At 37.5% G+C, this 19076-nt stretch overlaps 1 protein-coding gene across 3 annotated transcripts in view; it reads left to right on the top strand.

Annotated features, from left to right (window-relative positions):
- LOC123559598 (sialin-like) overlaps positions 1–19076 on the top strand; it is a 107540-nt gene that overhangs the window by 64554 nt on the left and 23910 nt on the right. For all 3 annotated transcript variants that reach the window (XM_045351562.2, XM_045351559.2, XM_045351560.2), the window contains 5 exons: positions 892–981; positions 12264–12397; positions 12837–12986; positions 15213–15345; positions 18580–18725. In XM_045351562.2, the coding sequence (XP_045207497.2) occupies positions 892–981; positions 12264–12397; positions 12837–12986; positions 15213–15345; positions 18580–18725 (653 nt within the window). The remainder of the gene's footprint in view (positions 1–891; positions 982–12263; positions 12398–12836; positions 12987–15212; positions 15346–18579; positions 18726–19076) is intronic.

The raw sequence follows: 19076 nt of genomic DNA, 5'->3' as shown, positions 1-19076 counted from the left end.
ATATCAGTAAGTACTTATAGTACTTATTTGAAATTTAATTATTGTCATTAGTTGGACTGAGCCAATCAGGGTAGATAACTATGGACTGATTTTATGTCAAATTACCTCCCTTTATTTCAAATTAAATTGGGTATATCTCCGTAACTAATGAAGATACTGATCTGAAATTTCATTTATGTCAACAGATTTATTTGGCAGATCCTTCTTTTCTTCACTTACAATAATTTTTTTTTAATTACTTCCCTTTTACATTACTAAAAATAGCTTATGTTTAGTAACTTTTTTATTATTGGCCGTAGGGAAAAACCGAGACCACTTTTCTGTGGTACAACATGGATGGTACCTCCAGTTTGTAGGTGTATTTTGACATATCTGTACCTTGTCAGAATTTTTTTTTCTTTTTGGTTAAATTTCTTCCCTTTGTTGTTACTGTCCTTTGGACTTAGATATTTTTTCTGAGGACCTTCTTGTCCTCAAGTGCAATGATAACAGGTGAGCGATATAGGGCCATCATGGCCCTCTTGTTTTACCTCAAGTCATCATGCACACATCTAGTTCAGATTTCATACAAAGCCTGTGGTAAGAAGATTACGTCTATTGTTTTGGGGATCAGTAGGTCAAAGTTCAAGGTCGCTGTTACCTTGAGACTGAAAACAGTTTCAGCTCAGTAACTATAGAACACTTCAGGCATCAAGGGTTAGTTGGTCAAAGGTCAGTGTGATGGCATACAAGATTACATACCCAACATCATTGGGGACATATATCTTTTAATATCCTTTACAAACATCTGTAGTCATCAGTTAAAGTGTGAAATACATTTTGTTGCTATGGTTATTTGTTTGCTTTGGTTATTAGGTTGATGTGGTTATTGTGTATCTGTGATTATTTCAGGGTCTTATGTTGGTACAGTTATATCTCTTCCACTATCAGCAGCCCTGGCAGAGAGCGGTGGAGGCTGGCCCTCTATTTTCTATGTTTTTGGTGAGTTTAAATAGTTAATCTTTGTTAGTTTTTAGCTCAAATATTTGAAGAATAGTCCGAGCTATTCTACTCACGCTGGCGTCGGCGTCACACCTTGGTTAAAGTTTTTCATGCAAGTATGTGTATCTATCATTAGCACAACTATTCAAAGAATAGGGGAACTATCCTACTCGCCCCGGCATCGGCGTGAGCGTGAGCGTTACACAAACGTTAAAGTTTGCGTACCACCCCAAATATTTTCAAAGTCCATTGAGATATTGCTTTCATATTTTGCATACTTGTTTACCATCATGACCCCAGTCTGTAAAAAGGAGGAGGCAACTCTATCAAGCATTTTGACTAAATTATGGCCCCTTTTCAACTTAGAATAAATGTTAAAGTTTGCGTACCGCCCCAAATATTTTCAAAGTCCATTGAGACATTGCTTTCATATTTTGCATACTTGTTTACCATCATGACCCCAGTCTATAAAAAGGAGGAGGCAACTCTATCAAGCATTTTGACTGAATTATGGTCCCTTTTCAACTTCGAATATGCTTATTTTAATGTTAAAGTTTTACTCATTGCTTACATTATACTATCAAGCACTGAGAATAGTCGAGCGCGCTGTCCACTGACAGCTGTTATTTAAAGGTATACTGTGAAATCATTAATATTCATGGGTGACTAATTTTCATGGATTTCTTGGTTGAATGAATCCACAAAATTTAATTCATATCCCCACGAAATTGCCGTTTTTGACCAAAACCACGAAATTTCATGCCCACAAAATTTTATGATTTTACAGTATAGCTTTAAACATTATTTTTTCCTTTTCTAGGTCAAGTACAACTTCACTGGGTCAAGTCCCATAACTCTGTCAACTATTTTGGCTGAATTATGGCCCTTTTTGGAGTTGGAAATTGGTACAATTTTTGTACAAGTCCATGTTTTGTCAAAACTATTTGACATGTGGCTTTGAAACTTTGAACAATTGTTTATCATCACCTTTTGCATCTGTCGGCAAGAGAACATAACTCTGTAATCTATTTTGACTGAATTATGGCCCTTTTTGGACTTGGAATTTGCTTCAGTTTTCATAAATTTTTTGTCAAAACTATTCTACCCGCCCCGGCGTCAGCATGAGCTTTCTTGGTTGAAGTTTTTAGCTCATCTGTCACAAAGTGACGAGGTGAGCTGTTGTGACCGCTTGATGTCCGTCATGCGTCGTCCGTCAACAATTTCTAAAAAAATCTTCTTCTTGAAAACCACTTGGGCAGAATTACACTAAACTTCACAGGAATGATCCTTGGGTGGCCCCCTTTCAAAATTGTTCAAAGAATTGAATTCCATGCAGAACTCTGGTTGCCATGGCAACCGAAAGGAAAAACTTTAAAAATCTTCTCGTCCAAAACCACAGGGCCTAGGGCTTTGATATCTGGTGTGTAGCATCATCTAGTGGTCCTCTACCAAAATGATTCAAATTATCCCCCTAGGATCAAAAATGGCCCGCCCCGGGGGTCACATGGTTTATTTAGACTTATATAGGGAAAACTTTGAAAATCTTCTTGTACAAAACCACATGGCCTAGGGCTTTGATATTTGGTATGTAGCATCATCTAGTGGTCCTCTACCAAGATTGTTCAAATTATCCCCCTAGGGTCAAATATGGCTCCGCCCCGGGGGTCCCAAGTTTTACATAGACTTATATAGGAAAAAAAGTTTAAAAATCTTCTTGTCTGAAACCACAACACTTAGACCTTTGATATTTGGTTTGTAGCATTGTCGTATGGTCCTCAACCAAAATTGTTCAAATTGTACCCCTTGGGTGAAAAGAGGCCCTGCCCTGGGGTCCCAAGTTTTATATAGACTTATATAGGAAAAAGCTTTGAAAATCTCTTGTCTGAAACCACACGACCTAGGTTTTTGATATTTGGTATGGTGCATTGTCTAGTAGTCCTCTACCAAAATTGTTCAAATTATGCCCCTGGGGTTAAAAGAGGCCCCGCCCTGGGGACACTTAGTTATTATGTGAGTTATATAGGAAAAATACTTAAAAAATCATCTGATCCCATTTTGAAGACTGTTTAATTATAATTACCTGATGACCCCAAGTAATATGATGTCACTTGACTGTGACCTTGACCTACTGACCTACTTTCTTGTTTTTTAAAATACAGCCTTGAAATTTTGATGACATACACAGTTTTGCACACCAATCGTAAAACTTTCTTAATATTTTATCATCATTTTGACATTTGAAACATGTAGCTCATATTACTCAGCTGAGCGATCCAGGGTCATCATGACCGTTTTGTTCTTTTTACTATTGCTTATATCTTACTGTAACTTCACATTAACATTTTTCGGCATGCAAACAAAGTATGTGCAGGGGCTGGGCCCACAATACCCAAGGTCAAGGTCACAAAGTTGTTATACTTGGACTTATTTTCATGTTAAATTTTTTCGAAAGCTTTGTTTATAGACATATCTTTGGTACTTTAAAAGATAATGACTTGAAATTAAAACTATTTCTTTATAATCTTTGGTTACTTTGGTTATTTTTAAGGTTAAAGTTTTTTGGCAACCTTTGTTTTTCTGTCATATCTTTGTTACTATTGCTTATATCTTACTGTAAGTTCACATAAACATTGTCCATACAAAGTATATGCAGGGGCTGGGCCCATTATACCCAAGGTCAAGGTCACTAAGGTGTTATACTTAGGTTATTTTTAAGGTTGATGTTTTTCGGCAACCTTTGTTTTTCTGTCCTATCTTTGTTACTGTTGCTTATATCTTACTTTAACTTCACATGAACATTATCCAGCATACAAACAAAGTATGTGCAGGGGCTGGGCCCACTATACCCAAGGTCAAGGTCACAAAGTTGTTATACTTGGACTTATTTTCATGTTAAATTTTTTCGAAAGCTTTGTTTATAGACATATCTTTGGTACTTTAAAAGATAATGAATTGAAATTAAAACTATTTCTTTATAATCACCATCTGCATGTGTGGTTACAGTCCCCATAACTCTAATTGTATTTTTGACAGAATTATGCCCCTTTCATACTTAAATTTTTTTTGGCAATCTTCGCTTTGTGGATATGACTTTAGTACAATATAAGACTATAAATGACTTGAAATTTAAAATGTATCTTTATCATAATCATCTGATATAATAATAAATAAAATAAATAAAAATAAATAAAAAATAAATAGAAATATAATTTGAGTTTAGCAAAGTCTTTATACTTTATGTGCATGTAGTTTCTTGGAGTGTTTTTAACTCACCTGAGCAATGCTGCTCAGGTGAGTTTTTGTGATCGCTCAGTGTCCGGCGTCTGTCTGTCTGTCTGTCGTCTATCAACATTTAGCTTGTGTATGCGATAGAGGCTGAATTTTTCAACTGATCTTTATGAAATTTGATCAGAAAGATAACCTTGATTAAATCTAGGACGAGTTCGAAAATGGGTCATCTGGGGTCAAAAACTAGGTCACTAGGTCAGATCAAAGAAAAACCTTGTGTATGCGATAGAGGCTGTATTTTTCAATTAGTCTTCATGAAATTTGGTCAGAATGATAACCTTGATGAAATCTAGGCCGAGTTTGAAAATGGGTCATCTTGGGTCAAAAAGAAGGTCACTAGATCAAATCAAAGGAAAACCTTGTGTGTGCAGTAGAGACTGTATTTTTCAACTGATCTTCATGAAAATTGGTCAGAATGATAACCTTGATGAAATCTAGGCCGAGTTTGAAAATGGGTCATCTGGGATCAAAAAGTAGGTCACTAGGTCAAATCAAAGGAAAATCTTGTGTATGCGATAGAGGCTGTGTTTTTCAATCAATCTTCATTAATTTTGGTTAGAATGATAACCTTTATGAAATCTAGGCCGAGTTTGAAAATGGGTCATCTGGGATCAAAAAGTAGGTCACTAGGTCAAATCAAAGGAAAATCTTGTGTATGCGATAGAGGCTGTATTGTTCAATTAATCTTCATGAATTTTGGTCAGAATGATTGCCTTGATGAAATCTAGACGGAGTTCGAAAATGGGTTATCTGGGATCAAAAATTAGGTCACTAGGTCAAATCAAAGGAAAAGCTTGTGTATGCGATAGAGGCTGTATTTTTCAACTGATCTTCATGAAATTTGGTCAGAATGATTGCCTTGATAAAATCTAGGATGAGTTTGAAAATGGGTCATCTGGGGTCAAAAAGCAGATCACTAGGTTAAATCAAAGAAAAACCTTGTGTAAGCGTTAGAGGCTGTATTTATACGCCCGTTTGAAAAACTGGACGTATTATGGGAACGCCCCTGGCGGGCGGATGGGCGGTTGGGCGGGCGGGCGGCGTCCACAGACCTTGTCCGGAGCATATTTTCTACATGCATGGAGGGATTTTGATGAAACTTGGCACAGTTTTTCACCATCACGAGACGGAGTGTCTTGCGCAAGAACCAGGTCCCTAGGTCTAAGGTCAAGGTCACACTTAGAGGTCAAAGGTCAAATTCAAGAATGACTTTGTCTGGAGCATATCTTCTTCATGCATGGAGGGATTTTGATGAAAGTTGGCACAATTGTTCATCATCATGAGACGGAGTGTCATGCGCAAAACCCAGGTCCCTAGGTCTAAGGTCAAGGTCACACTTAGAGGTCAAAGGATACAAGAATGAAAAATTCAAGAATGACTTTGTCCGGAGCATATCTTCTTCATGCATGGAATGATTTTGATGTAGTTTGGCACAGTTGTTCACCATAATGAGAGGGAGTGTCATGCGCAAGAACCAGGTTCCTAGGTCTAAGGTCAAGGTCACACTTAGAGGTCAAAGGATACAAGAATGAAAACTTTGTCCGGAGCATATCTTCTTCATGCATGAAAGGACTTTGATGTAGCTTGGCAAAATTGCTCACCATCATGAGAAGGAGTGTCATGCGCAAGAACCAGGTCCCTAGGGGTAAGGTCAAGGTCACACTTAGAGGTCAAGGATACAAGAATGAAAACTTTGTCCGGAGCATTTCTTCTTCATGCATTGAGGGATTTTGATACAACTTGGCACAAATGTTCACAAGCATGAGACGGAGTGTCATGCGCAAGAACCAGGTCCCTCGGTCTAAGGTCAAGGTCACACTTAAAGGTCAAAGGTCAGATACAAGAATGACTTTGTCCGGAGAATTTCTTTTTCATGTATGGAGGGATTTTGATGTAACTTGGCACAATTGTACACCATCATGAGACGGAGTGTCATGCACTGGTCCCTTCTTTTGAATTACTTCCCTTTGCTGTTACTATAAATAGCTTATATTGTAACTTTTTCATTACAAGTCGTAGGGAAAAATCGAGACCACTTTTCTGTAGTACAACATGCATGTTACATCCAATGCTGAGGTGTATTTTGAGCTATCTCTACCTGGTAAGGATTTTTGTGTGGACTTGTAATTTTTTTTTTTCGATTTTTTTTTTTTTTTTTTTTTTTTTTCTCTTTAAAGATTAACTTCCCTTTGTTGTTACTATAAATAACTTACATTGTAACTTTTTTATATTTGACCGTAGGGAAAAACCAAGACCACTTTTCTGTGGTACAACATTGATGTTACTTTCAAATTTTGGGTGTATTTTAAGGTATCTCTACCTGGTAAGGATTTTTTTTGTGGACTTAGAAAAATAAAAGAATTACAATAATTTCTAAAAAAAAACAACATTGTAAACAACTAGAAAATTAAAATTCCATTTGCAAATACAGGTGCTAGTGTAAACAAATTTGCTGTGACGGGTGTATATTGTGACATTCTGGCACCCTTGTTTTCAATTAATCTTTATGAATTTTGGTCAGAATGATAACCTTTATGAAGTCTAGGCCGAGTTTGAAAATGGGTCATCTGGGATCAAAAAGTAGGTCACTAGGTCAAATCAAATCAAAGAAAACGTTGTGTATGCAACAGAGGCTGTGTTTTTCAACTTATCTTCATGAAATTTGGTCAGAATGATAACCTTGATGAAGTCTAGTCCGAGTTCGAAAATGGGTCATCTGGGGTCAAAAAGTAGGTCACGAGGTCAAATCAAAGGAAAAGCTTGTGTATGCAACAGAGGCTATATTTTTCAATTAATCTTCATGAATATTGGTCAGAATGATTACCTTGATGAAATCTAGGCTGAGTTTGAAAATGGGTCATCTAGGGTCAAAAAGTAGGTCAGTAGGTCAAATCAAAGAAAAACCTTGTGTTTGCAATAGAGGCTGTATTTTTCAATTGACTTTTATGAAATTTGGTCAGAATGATTGCATTGGTAAAAACTAGATAAAGTGTAAATATGGGTCATCTGGGGTCAAAAATTAGGTCACTAGGTCAAATCAAAGGGAAACATTGTGTATGCAATAGAGGCTGTATTTTTCAATTGATCATCCTGAAATTAAGTCCGAATGATTGCCTTGATGAAATCTAGAAAGAATTTGAATATTGGTCATCTGGGGTCAAAAAGTAGGTCACTAGGTAAAATCAAAGAAAAACCTCGTGTATGCGATAGAGGCTGTATTTTTCAACTGATCTACATGAAGTTTCTTCAGAATGATAGCCTTGATTAAATCTAGGTCAAGTTCGAATATGGGTCATCTGCAGTGCTCCGTAAATTTTGATAACTCAATCGGTCCGAAACGAAAATCCTGACATCGGCGCTACCCCACCCACCGCATTCCCAATATTACATATTTTGTAAAGCATGATAGGGTGAAGAAATAAGCATGTCATGCATTAAAACTGAGTTACCAGTCACCGCGCGTTACCATACAGTGAAGACAGTTATTCAGTGTCATGTGTGATCGTTACTTTGTTTAAATTTCGATGTTTTTCCGAGATAATACGAGGCATTGACACCGTGTGGGTAACTAGTCTAAAAGCCAACGCACGTGACTTTGATACCGTATACACGGCAGATACTTTGTGATGTTTCTTCATTTTTTGACGGAATTCTATAAAATACAATGCGTCAAAGTGAGTAACACGACACATATTCTCTGCTAAACAGCTTCAGTATTTAAAGAATACTCTGCCGCGGACCGAATGCGTACGTTATTTGAACGCTGAGATCGAATTTCCCGCATGTATAGTACCAAAACGTCACGCGGGTTGGCCACGGATATTTCATTTCACTTACGTTGTACTTCAATAAGCAACTACATTTTATAAAGTTATATGTTCTCTTCTGATGTAAACAAAATTTCATTTTGAAACGTTTTTTAAAAGACCGATTTAATAAACAGTGCCACTCCGGTTTTCTTTATCATTAGTGGTTGCCCGTCCATTTTTTTCTTTTTTGTACAGTCGGGTTGCAAAGACGATTTCTGCATTTGTTTCAACTGGAGCCCCAACAAATGAATCATGTAATTTTTTCAAATCAAGTAATTATAAAAATTATTTTTATCGGTTTTCAGTGTGATGTCTCATTAAATCAAAGACCTATAATGTACAATTATAGCTCTTTGATTAAATGCAGCGACCATTTGTTTGTTACCGTGATCAAACATAGCCTTTTGAAATAAACCATCCGTCGGATTCTAAATAAAAGAAGTGGATCCCCGTCGAAATGATTTGGATCCAGTCAGAAACGTTAGGAAACCAGTCAAAAATGTTTAATACACCGAAGTCGGCTGTCTGCAAACATTGAGCACTGATTGCGTCACGCGCTAATTAAGGACCGATTATCAAAGTGACAATCAGACCGATTGACACGTTTATTGATTATCTGAAGGTGCGACCAACAATTTCCTACTTGGCAGGAGTTCATGTATTGAGATATCAGACCGAAATTTATACTTTTCGCCATTTTTACGGGACCGATTTTTTTCGTTTTTTCACTTCACGAATCGGTCTGAAAAGTCAAAAATCGGTCCAAAACCGACAAACCGGCAAATTTTCGAAGCCCTGGTCCTGGGTTCAAAAAATAGGTCACTAGGTCAAATCAAGGAAAAACCTTGTGTATGCAATAGGGGCTGCATTTTACACTGGATTTTCATAAAATTCGGTCAGAATGGTTGCCTTGATAAAATCTACGTCAAGTGCAAATATGGGTAGTCTGGGGTAAAAAACTAGGTCACTAGGTCAAATAAAAAAATACTTGTTTATACTTAAGATTTTTGCTCCAATTTTAATGATAATTGGTCAGAATACTTTTTTCCATGAAATCACTAGGTCAAACATGTTTACACAGTTATGGTGTGTTTCTCAGGTGAGAGACCTAAGGCCATCTTGGCCCTCTTGTTCAATTAGTCTTCATGAATTTTGGTCAGAATGATAACCTTGATGAAATCTAGGCTGAGTTCTAAAACGGGTCATCTAGGGTCAAAAACTAGGTCACTAGGTCAGATCAAAGAAAAACCTTTTGTAGGCGATAGAGGCCGTATTTTTATGCCCCGAAGGGAGGCATATAGTTTTTGAACCGTCTGTCGGTCTGTCCGCATTTTTTGTGTCCGGTCCATATCTTTGTCATCGATGGATGGATTTCCAAATAACATGGCATGAATGTGTACCACAGTAAGACGACGTGTCGCGCGCAAGACCCAGGTCCATAGCTCAAAGGTCAAGGTCACACTTAGACATTAAGGGATAGTGCATTGATGGGCGTGTCCGGTCCATGTCTTTGTCATCGATGGATGGATTTTCAAATAACTTGGCATGAATGTGTACCACAGTAAGATGACGTGTCGCGCGCAAGACCCAGGTCCGTAGCTCAAAGGTCAAGGTCACACTTAGACATTAAGGGATAGTGCATTGATGGGCGTGTCCGGTCCATATCTTTGTCATCGATAGATGGATTTTCAAATAACTTGACATGAATGTGTACCACAGTAAGACGATGTGTCGCGCGCAAGACCCAGGTCCGTAGCTCAAAGGTCAAGGTCACACTTAGACATTAAGGGATAGTGCATTGATGGGCGTGTCCGGTCCATGTCTTTGTCATCGATGGATGGATTTTCAAATAACTTGGCATGAATGTGTACCACAGTAAGATGACGTGTCGCGCGCAAGACCCAGGTCCGTAGCTCAAAGGTCAAGGTCACACTTAGACATTAAGGGATAGTGCATTGATGGGCGTGTCCGGTCCATATCTTTGTCATCGATGGATGGATTTTCAAATAACTTGGCATGAATGTGTACCACAGTAAGACGATGTGTCGCGCGCAAGACCCAGGTCCGTACCTCAAAGGTCAAGGTCACACTTAGACATTAAGGGATAGTGCATTGATGGGCGTGTCCGGTCCATATCTTTGTCATCGATGGATGGATTTTCAAATAACTTGGCATGAATGTGTACCACAGTAAGACGACATGTCACGCGCAATACCCAGGTCCGTAGCTCAAAGGTCAAGGTCACACTTAGACGTTAAAGGTCATTTTTCATGATAGTGCATTGATGGGCGTGTCCGGTCCATATCTTTGTCATTCATGCATGGATTTTAAAATAACTATGCATGAATGTGTGACACAATAAGACGACGTGTCGCGCGCAAGACCCAGCTACGTAGGTCAAAGGTCCTAAACTCTAACATCGGCCATAACTATTCATTTAAAGTGCCATCGGGGGCATGTGTAATCCTGTGGAGACAGCTCTTGTTCAACTAATCTTCATGAATTTTGGTCAGAATAAAAGCCTTGTTGAAATTTAGGTCAGGTTCGAATATGGGTTATCTGTGGTCAGAAAGTAGGTCACTAGGTCAAATCAAAGGAAAACCTTGCAATATGCGATAGAGGCTGTATTTTTCAATTGATCTTCATGAAATTAAATCAGAATGATTGCCTTGATGAAATCTAGATAGAATTGGAATATGGGTCATCTAGGGTCAAAAAGTAGGTCACTGGGTTAAATCAAAGAAAAACCTCGAGTATGCTATAGAGGCTGTATTTTTCAACTGATCTTCATGACATTTTATCAGAATGATAGCCTTGATGAAATCTAGGTCAAGTTCGAATATGGGTCATCTAGGTTCAAAAACTAGGTCACTAGGTCAAATCAAGGAAAAACCTTGTATATGCGATAGAGGCTGTATTTTTCAATTGATCTTCATGAAATTTGGTAAGAATGATAGCCTTGATGAAATCTTGGTCAAGTTCGAATATGGGTCATCTGGGGTCAAAAAAACTAGGTCACTAGGTATAATCAAAGAAAATACTTGTTTATACTAAAGATTTTTGCTCCAATTTGAATGATAATTGGTCAGAATATTTATTTTCGTGAAGTCACTAGGTCAAACATGTTTACGGTGTGTTATGGTGTGTTTCTCAGGTGAGCGACCTAGGGCCATCTTGGCCCTCTTGTTTTCTGATATAGTTTAATTCCATCATAATAAAGAATGTCAGTACTCCTTCCATACTTGACCATAAACCCCTCTGAGTAGTAGGGTCGTTTTATATCTTGGTGTATCTTCCTTTTAAAGTAGAGGTCTCTTATTGAGATATAAATTCATTTTACTGTCAAATTGCGGAATAGTGGAGCGCGCTGTCTTACGAACAGCTCTTGTTTGACATAGAAATTAGTTCAGTTTCACATACCGTTGAGTATTTTGTCTAAACTGTTTGATATATGGCTTTGAAACTTTGAACACTTGCTTATCATCATGGTCACACATTGCCATATAGTGCAAGACTTATCCAAATCCACAAAATTAATGCAGCTATATTGTTTGTCTTATCTATTCTTTTTCTTTTGTCTGACAATTTCTGGTAATATTTTGACCCCATACTTCCATCAGTTCTTCAAATTTTAGGCAAACCATGCCCCCTTTTGGACTTAGAAAATCCTTTGTAAAGTTTTGCATGCAAATTACTGTCTCCAAAACTACTGCAGATATTGAATTGAAACTTCACACATTTCTTCAGCGTTATAAAACTAGGTGATAGCATCAAATCCCATAACTCTGACTTGTATTTTGCAAAATTATGTCCCCTTTTGAACTTGAAAATTCTGGTTAAAGTTTTGCGTGCAAGTATCTATCTCCAAAACTAATGCAGATACTGGATTGAAACTCTATAGATATTTTAACATTTAGGGTAATATTCCTGCTTCTGGGACAACAATTCGAATAGTCGAGCATTGGCTGTCTTATGGACACCTTTTTTTGCCTTGTATTGTTTGTTCCAGATAAACATCCCATGGGCCTTTGAGGGAAATAGGACATTTTCTCTAATGTTTGTTAAAGTCAATTTTGATGAAACATAATATAAGCACAGTAGTGTATTTATCAGCTTGCAACATCAGTTGTACTGTGTCGGAAATCCTAGTCATGTATGTTATAAATGTTATAAAAAAATTTGTAGGTTCTGTAGCTGTGATCTGGGTTTTGCTGTGGTGTTTTCTGGTATCTGAGAGTCCAGCCAAACACCCAAGTATAAGCAATAAGGAATTGGAATATATACAGGGAAATATAGGCTATACTGATGAACAAACACAGGTATGTTTCCATCTCACTTTTGACAACCAATTTTGAAAAGCTATTGTAATGATTTCAAATCTTCTGTATATATATCATAAGTGGTGTTTTTATGCCAACAAAATGAAGCCATTTCACAGTAACTCATGTAGACCTAAAATTATATGAACAGTCTGAAAGCACTATTTTGGTTGTGGCAGATAGTTAAATATGTTTTGATAAAATCAGGAAGTAGAATAAAATTGTAGAAGCATATTGAATTTCTCATGGGATTAAATGTTGTGGCAGTTTTAATGTTACAGTGAAATGTTTGAATTTTCTTGATGGCTTAGAGGGATTACATGCAAGGTAAGGACATTTTTGCCATACTTTGTGTAAGAAAAATAGAACAGTTCTAGCCAGAAAGGTATACTAAGGTTTTGGTAAAAATTGATGTTTTAGCTTTCACAAACTATTTCAGGATTTGAAACCACCATGGTTAAGAATGTTAACATCTCTGCCAGTATGGGCGATCGTTGCGGCTCATTTCTCTGAGAACTGGGGTTTCTATACATGGCTTACAGAACTACCAACATTTATGAATGATGTCCTCCATTTTAATATGTACCAGGTAATACACACCTCTTGTATTGTGTGATTTGATAGACATTCAGCTGATTATTCTTTCTGTGTTTCTAAATATATGTGACTGCTTTGAATTCGCAAGTATATGTAGCTCTGTTTATTAACCTTTAGCCTGCTGGCGGCGAATATTTCAGCCTTTGCGACCAGTGCAGACCAAGATCAGCCTGCACATCCGTGCAGTCTGATCATGGTCTGCACTGTTCGCTATTCAGTCAGTAAATTTTCAGTGAACACCCCCTTGAATGATAAGTGGTACTGCCCAAATTGAATGATGGACCAGTCCATTTTAGAAATTTAGCGTGCTAAGGGTTAATATGTGCAAGTCATATCAGAATATTGCAATTATGAAACTGTGTATTTAGACACTAACACTGATACTGTTTACTTCCATTCATCTGTTTATCACGTAGCTTACATAGTTGCAGAACATTTATCAGAGCATATTTCTTTAAAACTTGATCAGTTACAAAAAAGATATGCCAGTAAGGTGGGATGCAGACTACAAATAGGCGATACACCTCAATTTTCTTCATAACAGGAAGCCATTCATTTTGGCTTGCAGGAAACCATTCATCTGGCTTGCAAAAAGCTGGGTTGGAGGAAGCCATTCATCTGGCTTGCAAAAATCTGGCGTTGAAAGAAGCCATTCATTTTGGCTTGCAGAAATCTGGTGTTACAGGAAGCCATTCAGCTGGCTTGCAGAAATCTGGTGTTGGAGGAAGTCATTTATCTGGCTTGCAAAATGCTGGTGTTGGAGGAAGCCATTCATCTGGCTTGCAAAAAGCTGTTGTTGGAGGAAGCCATTCATCTGGCTTGCAGAAAGCTAGTGTTGGAGGAAGCCATTCATCTGACTTGCAAAAAGCTGGTGTTTGAGGAAGCCATTCTTCTGGCTTGCAGAAAACTGGTGTTGCAGGAAGCCATTCATCTGGTTTGCAAAAAGCTGGTGTTGGAGGAAGCCATTCATCTGACTTGCAAAAAAGCTGGTGTTTGAGGAAGCCATTCATCTGGCTTGCAGAAAGCTGGTGTTGCAGGAAGTCATTCTCTGGTTTGCAAAAAGCTGGTGTTGCAGGAAGCCATACATCTGGTTTGTAAAAAGCTGGTGTTGCAGGAAGCTATTCTTCTGGCTGGCAGAAAACTGGTCTTGCAGGAATTCATCTGATTTGCAAAAAGCTGGTGTTGCAGGAAGCCATTCATCTGGTTTGTAAAATGCTTGTGTTGCAGGAAGCTATTCTTCAGGCTGCAGAAAGCTGGTGTTGCAGGAATTATTTTATTTGGGTTGCAGAAAGCTGGTGTTGCAGGAATCATTTTATTTGGGTTGCAGAAAGCTGGTATTGCAGGAAGCCATTTATCTGGTTAACAGAAAAATTGTGTTGCAGGAAGCCATTTTTCTGCCCTACAGAAAGCTGGTGTTGCAGGGCCTTTATCTGGCTTACTGAAAACTTGTTGCAGAAAGCTATTTATCTGGCTTACAGAAAGCTGTTGTTGCAGAAAGCTATTTCTCTGGCTTACAGAAAGCTGGTGTTGCAGAAGGCATTAATCTGGCTTGCAGAAAGCTGGTGTTGCAGGAAGCCATTTATCTGGCTTACAGAAAGCTGGTGTTGCAGGAAGGCATTTATCTGGCTTACAGAAAGCTAGTGTTGCAGAAAGCCATTTATCTGGCTTACAGAAAGCTGGTGTTGCAGAAAGCTATTTCTCTGGCTTACAGAAAGCTGATGTTGCAGAAGGCATTAATCTGGCTTACAGAAAGCTGATGTTGCAGAAGGCATTAATCTGGCTTACAGAAAGCTGGTGTTGCAGAAGGCATTAATCTGGCTTGCAGAAAGCTGGTGTTGCAGGAAGCTATTTCTCTGGCTTACAGAAAGCTGATGTTGCAGAAGGCATTAATCTGGCTTACAGAAAGCTGATGTTGCAGAAGGCATTAATCTGTCTTACAGAAAGCTGGTGTTGCAGAAGGCATTAATCTTGCTTGCAGAAAGCTGGTGTTGCAGGAAGCCATTTATCTGGCTTACATTGCACCTTTATTTCTAACCTTGTCACAGTCACATAGGTTGAACCAATGTCATGTTGCTGCTTACCTTCTTGTATTATTAGTCTTAAGAGTTTTCACTGATGTCCTACGTTTCTGCAATATATTTCATATAAAACCTACAAGTATATGTGCTAGAATATACCACAGTAAAACGTACAACTATGATACATGTTTATTATATAGGCTGGTTTCCTGGCTGCTGTTCCATATTTGTTCATGGCTATTGTTGTACAGGGATGTGGACATCTAGCTGATTATTTACGCAGCAAAGTTCAAGTCTCGACTGAAGCTGTACGCAAAATATTTACATGTGGAGGTAAACTATATAAAATTATGGTTTAAAACAACTACCGGTAGTATACACTGATAGTATTGGATTCAGTGTTTGAAAGCTGCTTCCAGTATTCTTGCTGCTTTGCCAGTACATATTTTATGGTGTCTTAATATACATCTTACTGAATGACTTGCATATACAGTCCAACCTCCTCCCGAGAGCAAACACCATTCAGACTGAAGAGACTAGAGGCCACATTTATGACCTTACCTTAATAAAACTCGGTCAGAATGTTAATCTTGATGACCTTTAGGTCAGCTTAAAATCTGGGTCAGGTGGGGTCAAAAAGTAGGTCACCAGGTGAAATCAAAGGAAAGACTAGTTAACTCTCTATAAGCCACATTTATGACCATATTTTAATGAAACTTGGTCAGAATGTTAATCTTGATGATCTTTAGGTCAAGTTTGAATCTGGGTCATGTGGTATCAAAAACTAGGTCAGATTAAAGGGAAAACTAGTTAACACTCTAGAGGCCACATTTATGACCATATCTTAATGAAACTTGGTCAGAATGTTAATCTTGATGATCTTTAGGTCAGTAGGTCAGGTGAGCGATACAGGGCCTTCATGGCCCTCTTGTTTTACATACCTACATCCAGCTTTGATGTTGCGACCAATGTTTGACCAATTACGAAATCAAACCATTCTCCCAAGTTAAATCTTCACGCTAGCTGCTTAATTTCTTAAAGCAGCATGCCTCCAGATTTGGCTAAAAAATAATCTTTCTTTCAAATTGAAGTTTGGTCATATTATGAACATAAGAATATGAATTTTTGTTTCTAAAATATTTTAAAAGTTCCAAATCAAGAAATCATGACCGCGCCGGGAATCGAAGCCGCGGCAATAAAGACATTTTTCCGTCGTCGTAACCAATAGCGCTATAGCTGAAGTAGTGAATAATGACTTCAAAATATAGATATTTATAATCAAGACAGTTTACCTGGAGTAAAAGTGTGACAAACGCTTTTCGATTTTCATCATAAAAAGTAGTAAAAACAGCAAATTCTCATGTGTTTTCGTAACATAATGATTGTCAGTAATTAAGTTTTAAAGCCTTCTTAAGAAATATAGCATTTATTTCAAGATATCTAAAAAAAAAATTGTTTGTTGTCGAACGATCTGGAGGCATGCTGCTTTAACTAAATGCTTGCTTTTAATGAAACAGCAATTAGACTTAAACATGATGATGTTTGGTGTAAACATCAAAAATTTAAACCGCTAATAATTTCTTTGATGATCTATCAATTTCTAATTATCACGCTCTTCAGCGGTGTTTAATCCTTTGATTTACAGGTTGTGATTCTAATGTGTGTCAAAATAATCAGTCACCAGTAATTGGTAAACAATGGAATCACATAAAATTTCCCACAGGCGCAGATTTGCATTCAGCAAATATCTACTTGTTTGTGTTATGTGGTTTTTGGAAGAAAAATTGTATTCAAATAAGTCAAATTTTTCAAAAATATTGTCAGGTGTTCAGAATTTGGAAGTTCCGATATTTAGAAGTACGGTCTAATATAGAAAATAGAGGAAAAAATCTACCAAGAAAATCGCCTGATTTTCAGAACCGGTATTCAGAAGTTCCACAGTATAGTGAAACTGCTCTGAAGCTACTGGCCTTAATTCAAATTGATTTCACCCATACTACTTGCACAAATTATGTCCCCTTTTGGACTTAAAAAAACCCTGGTTGAAGTTTTGCATGCAAGTTTCTATCTCCAAAGCTAATGCAGATATTGATATGAAACTTCACGTGTCTTCCAGGTTATAAAACTAGGTGATAGCATCCACTCCCATAACTAACATTTATTGGCCAAATTATGCCCCCTTTTGGACTTAGAAGATCCTGGTTAAAGTTTTGCATGCAGGTTACTATCTCAAAAATTAATGCAAATATTGAATTGAAACTAATCACATGATTTGTCAGGTTTATAAAACTAGGTCATTCCATCAAGGCCCATAACCCTGACATGTATTTTCCCAAATTATGTCCCCTTTTGAACTTAAAATCTTCTGGTTAAAGTTTTGCATGTAAGTTACTGTCTCCAAAACTAATGCAGATACTGGATTGAAAATATTTTAACAGTTAGTGTAATATTGCTGCTTCTGGGACAACAATTCAAACAGTTTAGCTCTGGCTGTCTAATGAACGGCTCTTGTTGTGTTTCTTGATAGTGACTCTCAGTTTCATGTCATCATCATCCCAGTCCACATTACCACATCATCTTCTCGCCTCTCAGAAGAATAAAATCAACAAAAAACAAACACCTATTGCTTGATACTGTGTTTTAGTGTCCTGTTTCATCATCATCCCCTCTTTCCACACACCCATCACGGCATACAGTGTCATATTCGATCTATATTTATTCAGTGGGAAAAAATTAAAAATCTTCCTGTTGCCCTATTTGAAAATAATTTCCAAGCTGTGAAAATCAAACATGTGTTAAATAGAGACCATTCCAAATAGCACAGACTATGGACTATGTATAATATTGATTATCCAATCTCTTAATGTTTATTGTAAAATTGTTTAATATTCTGTGGTTTTGATGAAAATGGATTTTCCATGGGGACTTGATTTATGGATTATAGTTTTTAAAGATTAATAGAATGGGACTTTCATTTGTTTGTTAGATTTTTTTGTGGTGTACTGCAAATCACACCCACATGAATGTTGATGATATACAGCATGTAGTCACATTTTTAGCTTGACTATTCAATCCGCATCACAATTTGGTTAAGTTTTTGTATGTAAGCTGGTATCTCAGTAACCACTTGTTGGAATGGATTGAAACTTCACACACTTATTCACTGTGATGATCTGACATGCAGTGCAAAGATTCCACTTTTGCATTTAAATAAAATTATGCCCCTTTTTTGACTTAGCAGTTTTTTGGTTTAGCTTTTGTATGTAAACTGATATCTCAGTATCTACTAATGGAAATGAATTAAAACTTCACACAATTGTCCATTGTCATGAGCTGATATGCATTGTACAGGTTCCAAAACCCTGTTTTGCAATTTACAAAATTAATATTCATTCAATTGACAATGCTGTTGAATAGTCGAGCATTGCTGTCCTCCGACAGCTCTTGTTCTGTTAGGAAAAAATATGGTTGAAAGTTCTGTTATCTGAAGAGAATGCTAAGAAATGTTTCATGATTTTATAGGGCATTTTGCACCACAGTAATTATTATTTTTGTTTGAATTTTCAGCATTTATCATACAAGTTGTGTTCATGATTGGGGCAGGATACACCATGACACGTACAGCATGTATGGTTTGTCTAACTATAGCAGTGGGTATAGGTGGATTTGCTTGGGGAGGATTCAGTGTCAACCATCTAGATATAGCACCACAGGTATGTAACACAATGTAACAGTTTAACTACAGCAGTGGGTATAGGTTGATTTGCTTGGGGAGGATTAAGTGTTAACTATCTAGATATAGCTCCACAGGTATGTAACACAATGTAACAGTTTGACTACAGCAGTGGGTATAGGTGGATTTGCTTGGGGAGGATTCAGTGTCAACCATCTAGATATAGCACCACAGGTATGTAACACAATGTAACAGTTTGACTACAGCAGTGGGGATAGGTTGATTTGCTTGGGGAGGATTAAGTGTTAACTATCTAGATATAGCTCCACAGGTATGTAACACAATGTAACAGTTTGACTACAGCAGTGGGTATAGGTGGATTTGCTTGGGG

Source organism: Mercenaria mercenaria, chromosome 10, assembly GCF_021730395.1.
Source record: "Mercenaria mercenaria strain notata chromosome 10, MADL_Memer_1, whole genome shotgun sequence".
NCBI lineage: Eukaryota > Metazoa > Mollusca > Bivalvia > Venerida > Veneridae > Mercenaria > Mercenaria mercenaria.
The sequence above is the reverse complement of the archived record's forward strand: the minus strand, read 5'-3'. Positions and strand labels throughout refer to the sequence as shown.